At 38.8% G+C, this 20,229-nt stretch overlaps 1 protein-coding gene and 1 long non-coding RNA gene across 2 annotated transcripts; one reads left to right on the forward strand and one right to left on the reverse strand.

Moving 5' to 3' along the window:
- Positions 1–1,556: 1,556 nt before the first annotated feature.
- On the reverse strand, positions 1,557–6,026 carry LOC107836183 (uncharacterized). The gene is made up of 2 exons (XR_001662046.1): positions 2,119–6,026; positions 1,557–1,892 (listed from the first exon to the last, which is right to left on the reverse strand). It is a non-coding gene; the product is annotated as an uncharacterized LOC107836183 (long non-coding RNA).
- A 1,181-nt stretch (positions 6,027–7,207) lies between these two features.
- LOC103137710 (ATP-sensitive inward rectifier potassium channel 12-like) lies at positions 7,208–19,864 on the forward strand. Its single transcript, XM_016671354.1, has 3 exons — positions 7,208–7,703; positions 16,947–17,125; positions 18,041–19,864. The coding sequence occupies exons 2-3, from the start codon at positions 17,034–17,036 to the stop codon at positions 19,683–19,685; spliced, it is 1,737 nt and encodes a 578-aa protein (XP_016526840.1). The 5' UTR covers positions 7,208–7,703; positions 16,947–17,033; the 3' UTR covers positions 19,686–19,864.
- Positions 19,865–20,229: the final 365 nt, after the last annotated feature.

Here is a 20,229-nt window from a genome sequence, read left to right on the forward strand (position 1 = left end):
GCCAAATTGACTCTATACTCTAAAATAGAATTTGATATCAAATAGAACCAAGTAATATATTAAGTGTAGCCAAAACCACGAAAATGTTTTATTTATGTGGTCTGTCTGGCAGTGTGGCACTCAGAATTGTTGTCTGAGTGCCAAGGAGAAGCCAGCAGATTCATTTTCACAAGTGGAGTGTTACGGCTTTTAACGTCAAGTATCTTGATAAATCTATAAAACTTTATTAGAAAAGTTTACTTCGAATGCAATAGACAGCAGACAGTGAAGAATTAGGAAAATAAAAGAAAGGTAGAAAGACGGGGTAAAAAGTTTAAAGGGAAAGAAGGACTTACAAGAAGAGAGAGAAAAAGCACAAGAGAAGAGAAGAGGAGAGATGAGCGAAGACCTCCCACCCCCCAGAAAACTGAGAAACCACAGCTACAAAAAACATGTGCATGTATAACAAAAGTAACGTCACTGAAAAGTACCCGTTACTAATTAATAAAAGATGTATTAAGTAGTAACCACAGCCCAAACAGGAAACTGTCTAAGTTCAGGTTAACTTCTGAGAAACCAGCCAAAAGAAAGTCTAAAACTGCATTGGTTCGACTTTTTCAGATTTTAAGCTCTACCTTTAAACTAATGGTACCTTGCAAAAATAGCATTCTGCATTAACTTGCTCATATTTTGTTACAATAAAGTTGGAAAATTAACAGGATTTACAGTGACAGTCTAATACAAACTGTTGCATAATTTTGAAGTGGAAAGAAAATGATACATGCTTTTTAAAATTAAAAATCTGAAAAGTTTTGGCATGCGTTTGTATTCAACTCTTAGGAAAATTTGTCTTTATGAAAGGGTGGCAAATAAAAAGCCACTGATGAAAGAAAGTCATAAACTACATAAAATGTAGTGGTGCATAAGGATCATGCCATGAGGAAAGAGGAAAGGTCTTCAGAGTGAACGAGAAGAATAAGGCTAAATAAAGGAAAATCCTGGGAGAAAACCTATTTAATGCTGTAAAACACTTGAGACTGAGGTGGAAGTTCACCTGGAAGGACAAGAGTCGATCAAAGTATGCTCATGTGCTTGAATGGCCCACACCTGGATCTAAGTGAGAATCTACGGGAAGACTTGGAAATTGAGCTTCGCTCTGGCTTTCCATTCAATCTAGCTGGACTCGAGGTATTTTGCGAAGAAGAAGGCACAAGCTGGTAAAAGGGATTTCCCAAAAGATGCCCCAAATGCAAATGTTATTCATAAAGCAAAAAGTGAGAGTCCATGTATTGTTTTCCTTCCATAAAATTGTATTGTCTATCAAATAAAAACCATATTAAAATGCATAACATTTTTGTAGTAAAAATATAAACTGTGGAAAGGGGTGTGAATATTTTCACAATATATACTGTATGAGAAGAACACATCAATAGTGATGCAGCAGGGAAGGACTCAATAAATTCTCACACAGCTTTAGAATTGCCCCCAAAATTTACACTGCACAGTAATTAGTTTTGATAAATGGTAATTATTTCTTACTTTTTCTCAAGAGATTTCTTTGTTTTTTTTTTTATGCCTTACCCTAGTTTGCTAAAATGCAAGCTAGGCCGATTTCACTACTTGTAATGCACGTACCAGCTCATGTGGACTGTCCAAAGCTGCAGCATCTGCGTATTCTGCAGTGGAGTTACTGAGGTGCATGTGATTCGGCCGCAGGCAGGTCCTGCAGCGGGAGGGGTCAAAGGTGTTGGGCAGGAACTGGCGGCAGTAATAGTCTTCAGCAGGGGGCGCCATGTTGATCCTGCCCTGCAGGATGTTGCTGGCGATTCTCTGGAACGTCAGCACTAAAATAGCTTCTGATTGACTTGTTTCAATAGAACTGGCGTGGTGTTATTTCCCAGGAGACTCTTGGGCTGTAAGCACAGTTCATTACCATTATATAATAACAAACATAATCAAAACAGCTGAATCCCTATTAGCTACAATTAGGCTTAAGAGATTAAAAGATAACAATTAAGATGCATTTATTTGAAACATAAGCAGATAAATGGAATGAAAGAAAAATAAAATCTTAAAATAAATTATTTTTAGTAATTAATTGCACATGAAAATCCGTCTGGTGAAAACAAATAATGTTACCTGGAGGGTGATCCAGGGGATCCAGGACTGGATTAAAAATACACCTTCAGCATGGCATATTTCCACAGAGCTGTCCTTATTTGGAAGGTCTTATAACGGGAAAACTCCCTAGTTTGACTGTGGAAGTGTTGCAGGGGCTGGATGTTTTATGGAAAATCCCCCCCACTAACCTTCATTGTTTCTCGCATGGGCTCAACACTCAGTGCCCTATCAGATGACATCCTCCTGAGAAAACTGAAACATAGTACCAACTCTTTTGAGCAGGTGTCTTACGGACGGGGCTGCTCCACAGATGGTCCTCTGGCAGATCAGAACGCATCAAAACAAAAGGATGGACAGGCCCACCACTTACCAGCCTTACTGTAGTAATGGTGTAAAGAATAATGCCAACCATAACTTCTATCTTGAAGAAATAATTCACTTATTATCAGAGTAATGAGTGTTGTTGCAGAAATATCAGGTGGATGTTGAAACATGAAGACCAGGGTTGAAAACCTCTGGTTTAAATCAAATAAATCCCATTCTGGAATGACCCTGCCAAAGTCCAGAGCTGATCAAAAATTGCGGAACCAAGAACTGTCAGCTGCAAAGCTGGTAAGTGTTGCCCCAAGGACTTGCTGTAACGCGTTATTCTGGAGCAGGTTTAATACAAATACATGCCACACTTTTTAGATTTATACACATGTCCTTTTCCTTTCACTTCTCAACCATATATGACTTGGTTGGCTCACTTTCAAAGGTTGCGCAACATTAGGAAAAGCTTGTGGGGTGTGAATACTTTTGCTGTGTATTGTATGTGTACTTATTGTTAAGTGGACTATCTGGCCTGCATCTGTTTTAGTGCAAGTACTATGAAGTAAACACTTTGTCCCACTTCACATTACATGGTTAATCTCCAGAGCGTGGCAGCAGTGTGTGGTGTTTAATTACAGTTTTAGAAGCCTACATTTTGTCAAGCAGAGCTAAGACACAGAAGTATAATTAAACATTCTGGCACATGAAATGACAATTAAGGAGAGATATTCTTGTCCTCTGCTGTCGGTGTGACACATTCTGTTGCTACAGTCAGCCGCTCTGGCAGAAGTTGCTGTAATGAGAAAGTGGAACTAGTATCCATGGAGATGCAGTCAGAAAAGTTAAACTCGCGCGCCTTAAAACTAAGTGTAATTCAGACATTTTAATGACTGTGTTAAAGCTACTTAATCCTTCCCCCACCCCGTCATAAACAACTCAGAATTAAATTGTTTCTCCCACACAGACACAAAGATTAGAAGTAAATCAGATGTTTACTGTTTCACCACAGCCTCCACACAATAAGTAGGATGAGTGGTACGTTCAGATTTCTCTTTTTAAACTCCAGTGTTGGACATATGAATGATTTATGGGTCATGACAGAACTGGAGGATGTTTTCACTCCCTCCTGTGCAACCTTGTTACTGTTTTTTCATCCCTGTTAACATTCCATATTCATTACGATAATAGTAACTTTCTAAACCAGCTATTTAGAAAGTTGGTTTCACTAAATTGTAAAGTTGTTGCAGCTCATTTTATTGTTTTAAACTCAGTCATACATGTACTGAATTATAAATTTATTTGATAACTCTGTTCAGTTCAGTTCATTAACTCAATTTGTAATGTTTAATCAAGACTATACAGCTTTTGTGATGCTCAAAAGAGGAAAAGTGAAAGTAATTCATTGGGATGTGCATTTTTAGACTAAGCAAAATAACATTCAAAAGTTTTTTTTTAAGCTGTAGACATTATTTGCATGTCATTTTCATGAGCTGATATCTTTTCAAAATGATTTATAGCTCTTTAACATTTTTGTGCAAAATTTGCAAAAAATACCAGTTATCTTTTTGGCTAATCAGGACAGATGGAAGATCTTACATTCACAGTAAACCCAAAGGCCCTCTAGAGTCCACAGCTTTGAGAACGGAGGGTTTGACGTCACAGTTACAAATACTTTCACGTGTAATTGATTGTTCCTCTCAACATCACTTTGCTTACTGGGACAAAACTGTCCAGAAAGGACTTCCAAAAGGGGAAAAAAAGACAACAACACAACGTGTTTTACCACTTTTAAAGATTAAGTAAAGCTCAAGAGACAATCACTTCAGTGAAGAACAAAGTAAATGCTTAAGCTCTGCGTGCTCTGATGCAGCCCAAAGGAAATATTGATCATGTTCAGCACTCCTGTTTACAGCTCTCTGAACCCAATAACACTTTGCTGCTGCTGCCAGATCTGCTGGGCTGGTTATCCCGACTGTGAGGATGAGGCAGCTACAGGAAACAGGTGAAATGTATAACATTCAGTGAGTCAGCTATTAGTTTCAATTTTTTTTCTGTTACCTGTTTAATTTCCCTGCTCAGGGCTGCAGTTACAGATGGGCTGAGCCATTTCAGAAATACACTCAGGCGCTACTTCGACATGCAGTTTTTAGGTCGGAGGAAGAGCCAGTTTCCACAGTTAACCTACAGGTGCAGCATGCAATAACGCTCCAGCTACATTCACATCTGGTCATCGTCTTGCTCATAAATCCTAATAATTTAAGTAGTTATTTGAAATTGTATGACAATAACTTTTTCTTTTAAAATTTGAAACATTTAAATTTGATGGGAAAAAAGCCCAATGTATGAAATCACATATCCTTTCTCGCAAGCACTAGACATGTGCAAAGACCAGACATAGCAGTAAAGCTTATTGTCTTCTTAAATAGACTGTCATTATATCAAAACATATCCTAATAGTACACATCCTTGCTGTTTTTATAGCATATGCGAGGAGTTTTAGATAAGAGCACACCAGAATGAGAAACATTTGGAACTGCAGTGCAGCCTACTGAGAGGAGCTTCTGTTATTTTGCCCCCTCCTATCTCCGTCGCCCTGTTTTTCTAAAAACGTGTTGACCTGGATGAGCTCTGAAAGTGAGAAATGAGCCAGCCGCCTGCTTCCAAGTAAATTGGCTCTCATGGCATTTGAAGGGAGTCATCACACGGGCCCACAGGGAAGGCCAACACCACAAAAAATAGCTCCCTTCAGCTGCACATCAAATTTAAAGAGGACTAAAGGGAAGAGTTATTATGACGCTGTTGAGGGGCTTTTGGTACCGATTTTCCGTCATTGACCCACTCGGTGAAGTTTTCTGTGGAAATGTGTGACAGTGCTTCTGCGAGTGTAATGAGAAAAAAAGTGCGTTTGGATCTTGGAAAAACAGAAAAGTCAGAATGAGGAGCAAAATATGCTACAAAGACTGCCTCACTGCCACTCTGATCAGAGCTATTTCCATACCAGATGGTTATGCTGGCAGGAAGAATCAGCTTCCACCAACCCCACTTAGCCTCCTATGTTGATGCTGCTGATTGGAAAATGTTCTAACACATTGCAGATTGAGACATTTGAAGCACCTGCTGTTTTAATGCTTAAGCTTTTACCACCTCACTTTATTTATCAGTTCCTTTGCCTCCAAAAACTTTCCCCAAAGTGTCAGAATGACCCTGAGTTTGAAACTTTGTTCACATTAATTATCAAACGGCCAAAGTAGCAAACACAGAAGCAACAACTTTTGATTTTTTCAGACTTAACAAATAAAGCAAGAAGCCAGCCTTCTTGTTCAGGCTTTGCGCCGACTTCATTAATCCCCTGACCTCTGATCTATGCCCACACTTCTCGGTCCAATATGGCTGCTGTCCAACACCCCACCAACGCAACGCAACACCCACCTGTTGTTTCATGCAGCTAGATAGAAAGGGGTTTTTAAAAATAAACTTCATGGAGAGACAGAGCAGATTTGTGTGTGAGAGAGGGGAAAATAAAGTTTCCATGGAAACTAAAGAGTTCTGATTGGTAAAAAAAAAAAAAAAAATGCTTCAAAGAGGTATTTGTGTAAATAAAACTGGTCTGACATGGCCACAATGAAACCCAAAACTGAGGTGTTCAATCAACACATTTGTTTATTTAAAGAATCTATATATATGTAAGTCGAGATTTTAAAGGTAATATCCGTTTCGGTCCTGATATTGAAAAGATTTTTTAGATTGGGTATCTGTGACATTGTGCCCGATCCATAAGGGCAGATCTATTCAGTCTAATTCTGTGCTTTGTGCTCTGATCTGTGTCACATTTTATTATTTATTTTAGATTATAGTTGGAATTCAATTGCACTTCCTTGATGATTTGAAAGAAGGTTTGTTACAGTTAACTTTTACATGTTTGTTTTTGTCAGTTTCCGTTTCTTTATTATTTATTTTATATTGGCTGTTGTAGTCATTGTTGCACTGACATAAATTAAAGTTGTGTTGTTTTTACTAGTTTAACCAAGTTTGTGAAGCAATTGGTGTATTTAAGTGTGCTATTCTGGAGCAGGGTTGTCAAATAAATTTGTAATTCAGGACATTTATGCCTACTGTGTGAATGTAGTCTTATTTAAAGCTGCAGTAGGGAGTTATGAGAAAAGGTCTAAATGTGCTTATTTTTAATCTATTTGGATCTGCCTTAATGGCACATAATGGTCAAATTTACTGACAGTGCTAAACCTACCAAAATGAAACAAATTTCTGTCAAGAAAAATAAATCAAATATGCAGCCAGAATTATGCCAGAAACTTGTTGATGGATAATCAAATCGTGCAGTAAATATATTATTGGGGTTGTATATGTTTATAACCTTATGTGAGGTTGAGTGGGAAGGAGAGAAAACTCACCACCAGTTCAAGCTAATGCAAGTTGTAACGTTAGCTCGCCTTAAAATATAGTTAAAATAAATCATCAATAATGATAAATTGCTGCCACTTTTGTGCCTTTGAGGAATGCATTTTAACTTATGGTCAGAACTATGGCTGTAAACAGATGAGGGAAAACCTGGAAAGTCAGAAATTGGAAACAACATTTTTGAGTAGCAAATCATGCTAACAAAGATGCAAATAATTACATGTCTACATGATAAATGTGTTATATATATGTTGGAGTGATTAGTTTTTACAATAGTTAAGAAACTCTGAATCAAAAATAATGCCTGTGAGCAAAGTAAATACGTCTGTTAAAGTTAAAATGGCAAGAAACAGGTTGCGTTTAAAGAACCGCCTAACTTCTCTCAACCTGGGCTTGTAAATGTCACTCATAAATCTCTACTGTGTGTTTTAAGGATCTGCCTGAGTTGGCTAAAGTCTTAAATATATACTCCACATTTCCACTCCCTGGGGAAAACAATAGCACTTATAAATAGGCACATAATCAGAGCTCTCTCTTTTTCTCTCTCCCACACTCACAAACACACGCATACACGCGCACAGCCACCGACTCTGTCAGGCATCAGGAGAGATACACAACTCTCAGGCAGGAAAGAAAGAGCGGCTCGGTCTGTGGACAATGGAGCAACAGGAGAAAGCTCTGGATGAAGACATCACCAAGTTTGCACTCAAGCCATCGGGGTGAACTTTCCTGACAAAGATGTTCGACTACTAAAGAGAGCAAGGAGGAGAAGCAGGAGAGAAGCGGTGACCAAAAAAAAACCTGCTTACATGTCTGTTCATGAGGATGAAACCACAGTTGGTCTCCATATGATTTTGATTTCAGCACGGCAAAAGGTGAGTGTGTGCAGTTTTCTTAAAATTGTGTTTGAAATGCATTTATGTGATGCCAGACGCTGATGATGTAGAGATGGGAAGGTTTTTCACATCTTTCAAACATGCTTTACTTTTGTGAAACAAAGTAAATCAGAAAGTTTTATACTGCCGTAAATTGACACGCTGCCCTGTGCTCTGATAAATGACTTTTTAGAAGTTATGAACGTACAAGCAGGTGAAAGAAACTATTTGAAGAGTCGGCATCCTTTGTTTTTGGCAGGGCAGCAATTAGCTGTAGCTCTTCTATCATCCTCCCTGCTGTCGATTATTCCTGGAGGGGGTGAAAATTGATTTTCAGAACTGGACAGTTCCCCTGGCCTGAATGCAGCTAAGGACGTCACAGCTGCAGCTCAGTTTGCAAACGGCCTCGTCATAACTTTAGCTTGCGCTGTGAGAACCCATCGACCCGGATTTAGGAGTTTCTCCTGCAGGGTGTGGAGATAATTCTCTAAAGTTTTGTTTTAAAGGAACTGCAACACTGTAACAGCTAATCAAGTTTTTATGTGGGTGTGAAAATTGCATCATTTGCTAATTTGCCATGCTGTTATGTGTTGAATTATAGACACTGGTTATAAGATGTGCAAAATTCTGAATTTGGAATTTAATTTCCTAATGGTGGAACACAGAGAGAGGAAGAAACAGAACATAAACATCAACATTACATACCTTTTGATTAAAAGCTCATGCTTACTCTACATGTACCTGCAGGTAAATTTGTTTGGCAGCTAATTTTCGAAGGATGGGTTTCAAGAAACACATGAAATAAAGAGATTGCGTAGGTTTTTCATTAAATATAGGACATAAGTCTGTTGTTGATGAATGATTGTACTTGGTTATATGTGTGTTCTCCTATTTAAAAAAAAGAACAGCCCTGGTGAGAGCTCTAGTTTTGGTTTTCTTCAGGGATGGGGCCCAGCAGGAAGCCAAGATAACACTCTTCAGCAATACGCAGGGCGCTCTCGCTTAGGAACATCTTGTACCAACTGTTATAGATTTGAACAAATTCTTGTCTCATTTAAGAAACACTTTTTATTTTATGATGGAAGAGGATTGTTTTTTTTTTTGTTTTTGTTTGTGTGTTGATTTGTTAGTTTATAATGTTGATGGGTGTAGATCCGAAAAAGAAAATCCCTCACATCCTGAAATTCATTTTTTAAATTCTGTCTTTCAGACTCACAGGGCCCCAGGTCGAATAAGTAGAGCCAAATCCCAAAAATAAATAAGCCATTAAATTAGGGCTTTGATTATATCTTCATGAGTGCATGAAAACCTATCAAGAAAGAAATATGGGTTTAGATTTATCTGTATTTGAACAATTTATTAATTATTATTTAAATGTGTTGGACAATATTTTAATACATGCTTTGATTATTGATTGAACAAATCAATCATTCACATTTTATTTTGTAATACCACCTATTTTTATTATTCCTATTGATTTCATCTTATATGCCAGTGTATTCTTTAATATCTTTAAGAGAAATGTGTTTTCACATAATGCAGCCATGTGCTATTTATTTACTGACTTATGCATAAAAAAAAGATTATGATTTTATGATTTTAGCACATAATAAATTCAATATGACTGGTAAAATGCCCGGGGTGGAGGTGCCCAACTTCAGTCCTCAAAAACTAAGATCCTCAAAGGCTCCAATTTTTAGATGCGTCCTTCTTTCAACATACTTGAGTCAGATTAATGTCTCATTACCAGGCCTCTGCAGAGCTCAATGACTGAATCATGTGATTCACAGGTGACTCAGAGGGGTTCACCTAAAAGTTGCAGACTTGTTGCTCTTGATGACTGGAGTTGGACAACCCTGATCTCGTCCAATACTTCCTGGAGATAAGCAATATATCATTTGGGTCTTCTAACTGGGTTACAGTACCTGACTGTACCCTCAACAATCTTTTTTTTGTGTGTCTATTTTAATATGCAATAATGGAATTTTGATTTCAGCCCGCAAAAGATTAGATTATGTCAGCTGTTTCACACAATAAAACAACATTAGTCTTTCACAATGAACCCAACAAGCCAGCTGCACAGGTAGAGCAGACATGTTCCCATATTACTTACTGCAGCTCTCTCCCAGCACTTCTGTCAACTTGGGAAATGACTGTGCTCACACTGAAAGAAAAGCAATGCAAGTTTACTAATGTTATGATGGCTTGGTGGGAATGTACTACCAAAAACAAAAGAAAAGCAAGAAAGCAAGCAACAGAAAGAGATGTATTTACATGAATTATCTTATGAGTAGGAAGAAGCTGCATGACAAGTGTGGATCAGTCCAAAAAAGTTTTCCTATCATCTTAAAGTTATATGGTGTTTTCTTTTTACCTGTTACAACTGAAGAATTCATAGTTTGAAGATAGTTTTATCACTTATTTTTACAGCTAATCAGCATAATAAATAACAGTATCAGTGCTGCATTTGGTTCCTGCAAGATGAGTTTAGACAGTAACATTTTCTGGTTGCTTTGTCTTTCACTGCTACTTTTATTTTGAGGGCAGAACAATGTGCCAAAAAGCAGTTCCAGGAGAAAGAAAAAAACTTTAGAAAATAACACTAGTAGCGAAGTATTACGTTCAAAAAGACCTTTAATTCAACAACTAAATGTGTCAAACATTTATCGTATGAGCAAATGGCATCTTGCAGGTTCATTGATGGATATAGTAACCGTAGATCCAGTCAGAAAATATAATTTTTGTTAGTGCATCAAAGCATATGTCCCTAATTTTTATTTTATTATGCTCAACTGAAAATAAAATCCTGCTTCTTGGTGACATTTGCAAACTTAAAGAGGGAGAGTTTTCAGTTTTGGTGCTTTTAATAAAAAAAAAAAAAAAAGATTTCCAGTATTATTACTTATATAAGCTTCCAGTAGTCAGAGCAGATGAAGCTAAAATTAATTGATTTTGATGACTCGCTGACTGGGTAATTATTCATTATAACTATATTGAAGATATCAAGATGTTTTAGTTTTATACTTTCCTGATGATAACAGAATGTTATTTTCCTTTGATTTAGATTTATATCTGAGCTCAATTTATTTATTTGAACTATTTTTTTAGATTATATCAGAATTAACTACATTAAGTTGGGTATCAACAAGTCATATCAAAACATAGAGTGAACATGATGGCTTAGAACTTCTGCAAATGTTCATGCTTCAACTTAACTTTGGAAAGAAAGAGATTTGGAGAAACACCTTTTGGTCACTGTCGAGATAAATGGGTACTGAAGGATCCAATGGAGTGAACTAAATGGGACCTAATGAGAAGGGTAGTATATCCAAGACTGTAGTCTAGTCAGAAATACTACAGTACATTTTTATAGTGAAAAAGGACTCAAATAAAAAGAAAAAAAAAATTCTAGGTCGAGTAAAAATGTATTTGGTAAAACGGTTACTAATTTTCTGAGTAACTTTTCGATTATAACATCTGAAGAAATGTGTGAAGATAATAATCATACAGATAAAATTAGAAAGTTAGGTGCAAATTCTGTTATTTTAAAAAATTAACAAATGAAGATGCGTAAAATCAAACACATCATAACCAAATAAAAAATGTAAGCAGAAGAACCACACATTTAGAAATCACAGCAACACTTTAAAGCCAACACCCTCAGTAGGTGTCAGAAAACAACCCTTCCCCTACAGGTCTGTTCTGTTTTGATTTTTGTTACTCTTAGCTGTTTTAGATGATCAAAAAAAAAAAAGACTGATGTAGCCAGTTTGTAACATCAGCCATTACACAAGTCTGGGAGCATCATACATCCAAGTATTTGCACGCATCAAACATGGAGTGAAAGAAAATCCCATCAAGTTTTGTATTATCATGTGTGTAAATGTGTGTAGATGTTTTTGTGTCTCTTACTGAAATATCACTATTGAACTGAGGCTTTTAAGCTGCGGCTCACAGGAAATTTTCCCGAAAGCATCCATCACTGTTTTTGATTAGTGCATGCCGGTGGGTTATCGTACAGCAACAAAAATGATGCACGCACAAGGAACCATAAACCACCGATGACCTTTCGCATCGCACCCAGCTGGGCTTCTATTGCTTATGCAACCCGATGCTTTTTGGTTCCTCTTGCTGACATAACCTTGAAATCGGGCCAAAGAGTGGATCAATTGTTCCTCTAACAGCAGATTACCACTGATTCATCTCTTTTTTAAACCTTTGTCCCTTCCCCTGCCTGTCTGGTTTTCCACCCGTGGTCGCTCTGGACGGGCCTAGGGCTAATCACTGGGTAAGAATGCAATCAATAGGCTTTCATTACACAAATCTGTCTCGTCTGCTCCATGCATTAGGCAGAGCTGACAACTCTCGCACATTGAACATGAGAAGCACGCAACTAGCCTGCTTCACACATTCTTGCGCCATGCGGCCACTTTCACACATGGTTGAAGAACAATTTCACAACTGATAACATCACTTCACAAAAAGAGGACGCGGGCAACATACGGAAAAATAAGAGTGGGAGAGCAAGAGCAGAAACGTGTTGTTCATGTGTGTTGCTTCAACCATCAGCTGAAAATTCACTATCATATACTGATCTGTTTAATTGCAACTTTTTCCTCGTGTAACCTTTTATAATGTCTCACCTGATGCTGTTTGTTTTTTGACTGGATATAAAATACTCCCCCCCCTCCCCCAAAGAACAAGTTTGCAATTCATTTGCAATCATGAAATCTTTGTCCTATTTATTTTCAGGTGTACGTTCAGTGCCTTACAAAGGTATTCATAGCTTTTATACTTTCTCAAATGCTGAATCCACAAGTTATTGCATGTTTTGTGATAATTTTAGCACTGCAACCAACAAAAACTAGAGCATAACTGTGAAGTGGAAGGTAGATGATGCACAAATTGTGAGGATTTTTAACACTCCTTCCAAATTAAAATCTAAAAAAAGTGTGCCGTGCACATGCATAGCTCCATAGCTCCTAAATAAAATCCAGTGCAGCCATCAAAAGTCACCTGGTTACTGAATATAGTCATTTACTCTCTGTACAACTCCAGCCCTCAGAGGTTTGTGGAGAACATTATTAAGCAAACTGCATAATGAAGAACAAGGCACAAAGTGTAAGGATAAAGTTGTGAAGAAAGTTTAAAGTTGGGTTCATAGAGAGAAAAAAAATCTCTCTATGTTTTAGCAATTCATCATCAGAAAACAGAAAGAATGTTGCACCTGCTAACCTAACAACATGCATTGTCCACATGAAACGTGATGAAAAGGGCAGAGGGAGCATCAGTTGGTAAAACAGCAAAACGTTCTGACTCCTGGAGGAGCTGCAGAAATCTGTAGCTTTTGAGGGAGAATTTTTCTCAGAAACCACAAATTTCTCATGTACCTTCATGGATTAGTGGCAAGAAGAAAACCATTGTTGAAAGAAAGCCATTACAAGTCCTGCTTGCCTGCTGTAAGTCATAAGAGACAAAACAAACCTGCTGCAATAGGTGCTCTGGTTAGAAGAAACCAAAATGTAAAGTTGAGGTCTACATGCAAAAAAAAAAACATATTAGACAAAAACTAAAACTTCTCATCAGCCTGAAAATGTTATCCCTGCTGTGAAATTTGTTGGTGACAGTATCATGCTTGAATGATACTTTTCTTCAGTAAAGACCCGGACTCTAGACAGAGTTGCTGGGAAGGTGGGTGGAGCTAAATACAGACCAGACCTGGAAAAAAAAGATGTTAGAACTGAGTTTTGCAGTACAGCATGAAAATTCTCTTAAACATGCCGAATGGGACTAAATAGCATTTATGTATTGGATTGGCCCAGTCAAATCCATGACCTAAACCCAGTTGGGAATCTGCGGCAAGACATCCAGTCTGACAGAGCTTGAGCATTTTTACAAAAAATGGGTGAACTTTAGCGTCTCTAGATGTGAAAAGCTGGCTTGAGGATATAAATACATCAAAATGTAATTTTGCAAAGTACTGATTCAGTAGGAGTAGAAACAAAACCATAGACATGTAAGCAAAAAAAAAAACGAGACATAGAAAACCATGTCTCTTTTTTTTTCTCTTCGTAGTTATGAACTACTTTGCGTCTGGTCAGTCTCACGAAGTCTGTAGGCACTGAAAATTGTCCTATTAGTACAAAACATGAGTTATTTTCACTACATGTTTTATTCCACACTTCAGGATAGATTGAAAGATAGTCACTTTGTAGATACAGCTCATGCATGTGTTATCCAGAGGCAAATATGACGGTGAGAAAAATCTGAGTAGGTGGAGTCTGGTGGCCAGGACCCAAAGATGTTGATGTTGGATCCTTTTTTCCAGTATCACTCAATCAGTTCCAAGAAAGGATGTATTGTGTGGTCTAAAGCAAGATCTGGAAATCCAGCAGGGACCCAAAAAAACATCTGACTCCTGTCAGGAGTCACACTTGATTTAGACAATGATCAATCAATCCTTAGCGCTCAAATAACAGACAGCTGGATTTTGTTTCTTGTTTTCAAGAGGTTTTTATAATTCTGACTCCTGATAATTGTTGTTTGTGTGGGGCCTTTTAGACTTTTGCAATGCTATTATAAATGGAACAGTTTTGTTAAAGAAAAAAAAGGATTTGTCCTCTGTGTTTTAGCTTTTTTGTCGTAAATGTTTCAGATCATTAGAGGAAGTAAAAACTAATAAAATGACTTATTGCAGTACAAGTTTTAAAATAACGAATTGAAGGGGGAAAGGACATCAAAAACTAATCTGCCCTCTAAACTGGATGGGCAACCCTTGACCGCAACAATCACCATCAATCATCACCTTAATGAGTCTTTTATGCTGCTGTGAAGGAATTGTTGACCAGTCTTTGCAGAATTGTTTTTAATCTGCTGCATTGGAGGATGTGAAGCATGAACAGCTGCGAGTGTATGATGGACGCATGGTTGCTTGTCCTGCTTGTTTTTACATTGTCCTGTGATGGACTGGCCTACCTGTCACCCAGTGAGCATTCCCCAACCCTGTGAGGATGAACCTTTATAGACAATGAATGGATAAACAAATGCAGGTGGAATTGCTCATGTACTTTACATCATTATGCTGGCTACAAGCTGACGGTTGCATATTCTCCTACAGGATTTATTTTTGTTTGTCAGAGAAGACAGTACATGGTGCAATCAATCGTAGCCAGTTGCAGCCAAGCAGCTCCAGACCATCCCACTAGCAGCACCATGTTTGACTGCTGGCCATTTTGGCCATTTTCCAAAATACAATGTTAGTTTTATTCCACATATAACAGTAGACACACTTTAAAGAGAGTGTGTTAATCCAAAGAATACTTTTGCAAAAGTCTTAAGGATCATCAAGACATTTTTGGACAAATACTAGATAGGTCTTTGTGTAATTTTTGATTAGAAGTCTTTAACACACACAGGTGCCACACTTTCCCAGTCTGTTTCTAATTATTGAACCATAAACTCTGACCTTAATTAACTCAAGTGAGGCCTGCAATGATCTTGGAGTAATTTTGGTTGGCTGTCCATTCCTGGGAAGATTAATCACTCTTCCATGTTCTCTTTTATCAGATTACAATCTGTTTCATGATCTGTAACTTTAAATTCATCTCTCTGTGGTTTTCCATGTTCGCATAAACTTTTAATAGCCGAGTGTTCTCTTTTCCAGAGCTCTCTTGACTTGACATTTTAAATGTATTAGGAAAATATGGTGTAAGTAATCATAAAAATTCTAACTGTGCAGAAAAACGTCCATACGCCAATGAGCCAATAAAGCATCCTGACATGCTGGCTATAGCATCCTGACAAACTTAGCTGTATATGTACAAACATTCTCAGAGGAAATGTCCCTGTTCCTACTATTGCTTTCACTTGGTAACCTGACTCTAGAAGCCATGCATCAAGACAACAGGGCAAATATTCAAAATAAATTAAACCAGAGGACAAATAATCCAAGATTCACCCACACATCGCTCTTACAAATGTGTCTTATAAACCAAGAGTGAAGAAGTTCTCTTGATTTCAAACCAGAGTGCTGCATCTCTCTAAACACACATTGCTTAGGCATGATGCCAGCAAAGGTGAACTTGGACCAAGAACCTTGTTTACATATGAACAAGAATTGTTTCTATTGTTCAGAAAGTGCTTTTCAATGCAACTGTGTTTGTGCGTACAGGGTAACAAGTTCATTGGCCAGTATGCTACTTAGGACATCACCACTGTTGCTCTAAACATGATCCCTTGAAGCGTATTGCTGCTTACCAAAGGGGAGGGTGGGAATGATCCAGTTTCTCCCCAAAGGGTTCAAACACTGATCCAGCATTGCTGTTTATCCCTCTGCCTGGCCCCGGGCCATCTTCAAGAGCTGATAACTTCTGCCTGTTACACAGTTACAATACATCTGCCAGCATCTGGACCGGCAAAACAGTTGCCGGCTGACAACTGTTGCTACTGTAACATCCTGTACCCGGAACTCATTAGTTGCCTACATAACAAGTTTTATTTTATTTCCTCCCCTGTCTGCACAGAGATGGAGAAGAGTACTTTATTCTTGACATACCTTTCTAGAAAAAAAACAAAAAAACATCTTTCATAGAAGATCTTTGTGGATCTTCTATGAAAGATCCACAAAGCTGCCAGCTACCAGCAGCTGCTTTCATACCAGCTGCTGGTATGAAAGCACTACTGTATAGAAAAAGACTTGAGGACAACTCATTAGCAGTTCTTTGCAATTGTATCGTTATGTACAGTATAATCTGACCCACCACAGATACACTTTCCCAACTGCAGTAGAGTTTAAATTATTCTCTGTCACTACATCAGGGTTACAGAGACACTGACAGTCTTAAAAGCAAGATAGACTAGGTGTGTTTTCATCAGCGACTAGTGAGTACTTAAGCAAAAATGACACAATGCAAGTTTCTCTGTGATGGTCCGATATTTTTGTGCAAGTTAAACATTTGCAAGAATTGAATGGATGTTGGTCATATCGTCGCTTCACCATTTGTTTTGGTCATTTTGGTTGTCATCTTGTACTTGTCTTTCTCACCTGCCACATAATAGTAGACTCACACTCACACTCTGAGAATAACATGTCTCAGTTTCATACTCATTTGTCAGAGTAGAAATGTACTTAAACAAGCAAGCAAACAAAAACAGACTACTTGCGTTGATTCTGGTTTAGAATAAGGTAACGTTCATGTTCCTAGTTATTTCATAAAATTCTGTCTTCATTCTATTTATCTACAGGAAATGTATCATGAGAAAGGAAGTCCGATCACAAATGCTTGACAGACCTGAGCTCATATATCATCCTTGTCCAGCAAGAATACGTTAATGGTTGGAACTGCCCGCCCCAACCTCCATTACTGCCCTCGCAGACACAGCCTGATGATCACCAGTGCCATGGGAGCGGTGAGGGTCAACAGGTATGATGCATACAAGTTAAAACCACGTCAGTAATTGCAGTTTAGAAGAAAGCCGATTTTCTCTTCACACAGTGTACAATGACATCAAAAGAAAAGTCCTGTTCACCACAAACCACAAAACATTCCCACCAATCTATATTTAAAGGCATGGAAGTGAATGTGAAAGCATAAATGTGTGTGGTGCTGTTGGTGTTGGAGTTGAGGTAGACGTGAGGGAAATATTGTTTGCAATCAATAGCTTTTTTCACAAAGCATTACGTCACAAACGCACAAAAACACACTGCCACCGAGCTCCCTCTGGCTGTCCATAAATCACAAGTGGATACAGCAATATCCCACACAGCTGAGAGTTTTCAGAACTAAAGCTGGCCTGGGACGTCAGGAGGAATAATGGGACATTGACGTCACCATTATGCATTGAATCAGTTTCCAAGTTCTTTCTGTATGAGCCGTGTGTCATCAGTCAGCTGATGCAAGGCTGCGGCTACCTTGTTTAGTGAGACAGGTGCGTAATACAGGTGTGGTGAGTTCTACCAACTCAATGCATCTCTCCTTTCACAAAACACATGGAGACGAAAAAAGGCATCTTTATAAAATCTTGAAGTGACTTGTAAAAAGGGGCTATTGGCAGATACGTTGGGTGCCAGGTACCATAATATCCATGTGCTTTGCAGTCTTTCAATACATATTAGGAAGTTGTCCATTATCTTATAATGCTTCTTTGTTAGCTAAACTCTGGTAACATTGAGCTAATGTTAGCCGTTTTGTTGGGATTTCTGTTGGAGCCAACACCATCAGTAACTTCGTACAGCACTTCATACAGTCTTTCAAAATGAAAAGAGAAACACATCACTTTGTAAAATTGGGATCAGGTTAGTTACCTTTTACACCTTCTTCTCCTATTTCCCCCTACAGATACAGCATCGTTTCCACTGATGAAGATGCCCTGAAAATCTCAAGTTTGGGCCTCCACAATGGCCACAGTCCTCTGACTCAGCAAACACTATCAGGGGCATGCATGCGGGGTGAGGAAGGAGGTGGAGGAGGAGAGTATCCAGGAGGAGATGAAGGTCGAGGGGCTTTGCCCTTGAGGATGACAAACGAGCCGATCATCCACAGCAGCTGTCGTTCCTCGCCTTTGTGTCGTCTGGACCTGGATCTCAGCACTGGACGGCTGCGCAGCCGCTTCGTGAAGAAGAACGGCCAGTGCAACGTGGTTTTCAATAACATGGAGGATAAACCACGACGATACCTGGCTGACATTTTTACCACTTGTGTAGACATACGTTGGCGTTACTTGCTGCTCATCTTTACCGCTACTTTCCTTCTGTCCTGGCTGCTCTTTGGTTTTATCTTCTGGGGAGTTGCACTTGCTCATGGGGACTTTGAACTGGACCTTCCTGTGGCGGACGAGGATCCTAGAAGTATCTCAGAGGAGGCAAAAGATAAAAAGCGGCCATGCATTCTCCACATCCAGGGTTTCATTGGGGCTTTCCTCTTCTCAATAGAGACCCAGACCACTATTGGATATGGCTTCCGGTGTGTCACAGAGGAATGTCCGATTGCTGTTGTGACAGTGGTGGTGCAATCCATTGTGGGGTGTATAATTGACTCTTTCATGATCGGCACCATCATGGCAAAGATGGTTCGCCCCAAAAAGAGAGCGCAGACCTTGCTGTTCTCGCATAATGCAGTCATCGCCCTGAGAGATGGTAAGCTGTGCCTCATGTGGCGCCTAGGGAACATGCGTAAAAGCCACATTGTTGAGGCGCATGTGCGTGCGCAACTCATCAAACCGCACGTGACAGCTGAGGGTGAGTACCTTCCCTTAGAACAAACAGACATTGATGTTGGCTATGATGACGGACTGGATAGACTGTTTTTGGTGTCACCGTTGGTGGTTGTCCACGAGATCAACAAAAACAGTCCTCTTTTCAATCTGAGCCGCAGTGACCTGCAGAAGGAGGACTTTGAGATAGTGGTCATCTTGGAGGGGATGGTGGAAGCCACAGCCATGACTACACAGGCCCGTAGCTCTTACTTGGCCAGGGAGATCCTTTGGGGTCACCGCTTTGAGCCGGTGGTGTTTGAGAAGGGTGACCGCTACCATGTGGATTATTCTCGCTTCCACAAGACTTACGAAGTGCCATCGACACCTCAGTGCAGTGCCAGGGAACTGAGCCAGAAAAAGGGTCACAGTGGGCAATTGTCCTCCTCCAGTTCGAGCTTCTCCCGATCTCCATCACTGTTTGCTCCGAGAGCAGCAAGACGTTTGCAGGGATCACACTCCCCCAGTGCTTTCTGCTATGAGAATGAAGTAGCTTTGTGCTGCGGAGACGATGCAGATGATGAGGAGGCAGATAAGGAGATGGACGGTCTCAAAACAGGAAGTAAAAGGGAGATAAAAATAAGGGATGACATTCACTTGGATTTCAAAGGGGCATTTGTGAAAGAGCAGACAGTAGAGATGCTGTGTGTTCTGGACACAGAGAATCAGATCAGCCTTGACAGACTACAGCCAACCCTACCTTTATACATCAGCAGAGAATCAGGAGTTTGATTAATGATAATTCCTGCCATTTTGTTTGTTGTCTGACATTGTTTGATTCAACCAAAGTACTGAACTGAGATAAATGTAAAAATGAAAGATGCGGTGTGAGCTTTGCATGTGGAGTGAGAGAGGTTGGTTTTCTTAGAACTGGAATACATTTTGTTTTTGTGTAAAATACAGTTTCAGTCCAAAAAAAAAAGAGCATGTGTAAAAACCTCAGAGCTCTTCTACTTTTAAATGTGGTGACAGAGTAATACTTTCATTTCACAAGGCATCTTGAAAATGTAAATGTTTTCCTAATTTATTCAGTATTATTTGTGTTTGATCTATAACTAACTGAAGCTTTTTGTTGTTAATTTCCAGTTTTTGTTTTGTAAATATATGCTTTTATTAACTTTATTTTGGATCTTTTCAGATCTTAGGACAGGATGTTTATTTATTATTTAATATATAAAGGCGAGAAAGCACAAAATAATTTTCTTGGTTATCTGTATTTTGAAATTGTGTCTTCCTGAACGAGTTTCTTTAACTATTTGTGTTTAATTAATTTGTT

This window comes from Poecilia formosa, unplaced genomic scaffold (genome assembly GCF_000485575.1).
Source record: "Poecilia formosa unplaced genomic scaffold, Poecilia_formosa-5.1.2 Scaffold43, whole genome shotgun sequence".
In the NCBI taxonomy this organism is placed as follows: domain Eukaryota; kingdom Metazoa; phylum Chordata; class Actinopteri; order Cyprinodontiformes; family Poeciliidae; genus Poecilia; species Poecilia formosa.

Coding starts and splice junctions, on each gene's coding strand:
- LOC103137710 (XM_016671354.1), top strand. CDS start 17,034: ATGGTTGGAACTGCCCGCCCCAACCTCCATTACTGCCCTCGCAGACAC. Junction 17,126..18,040: donor GGAGCGGTGAGGGTCAACAG/GTATGATGCATA, acceptor TTCCCCCTACAG/ATACAGCATCGTTTCCACTG.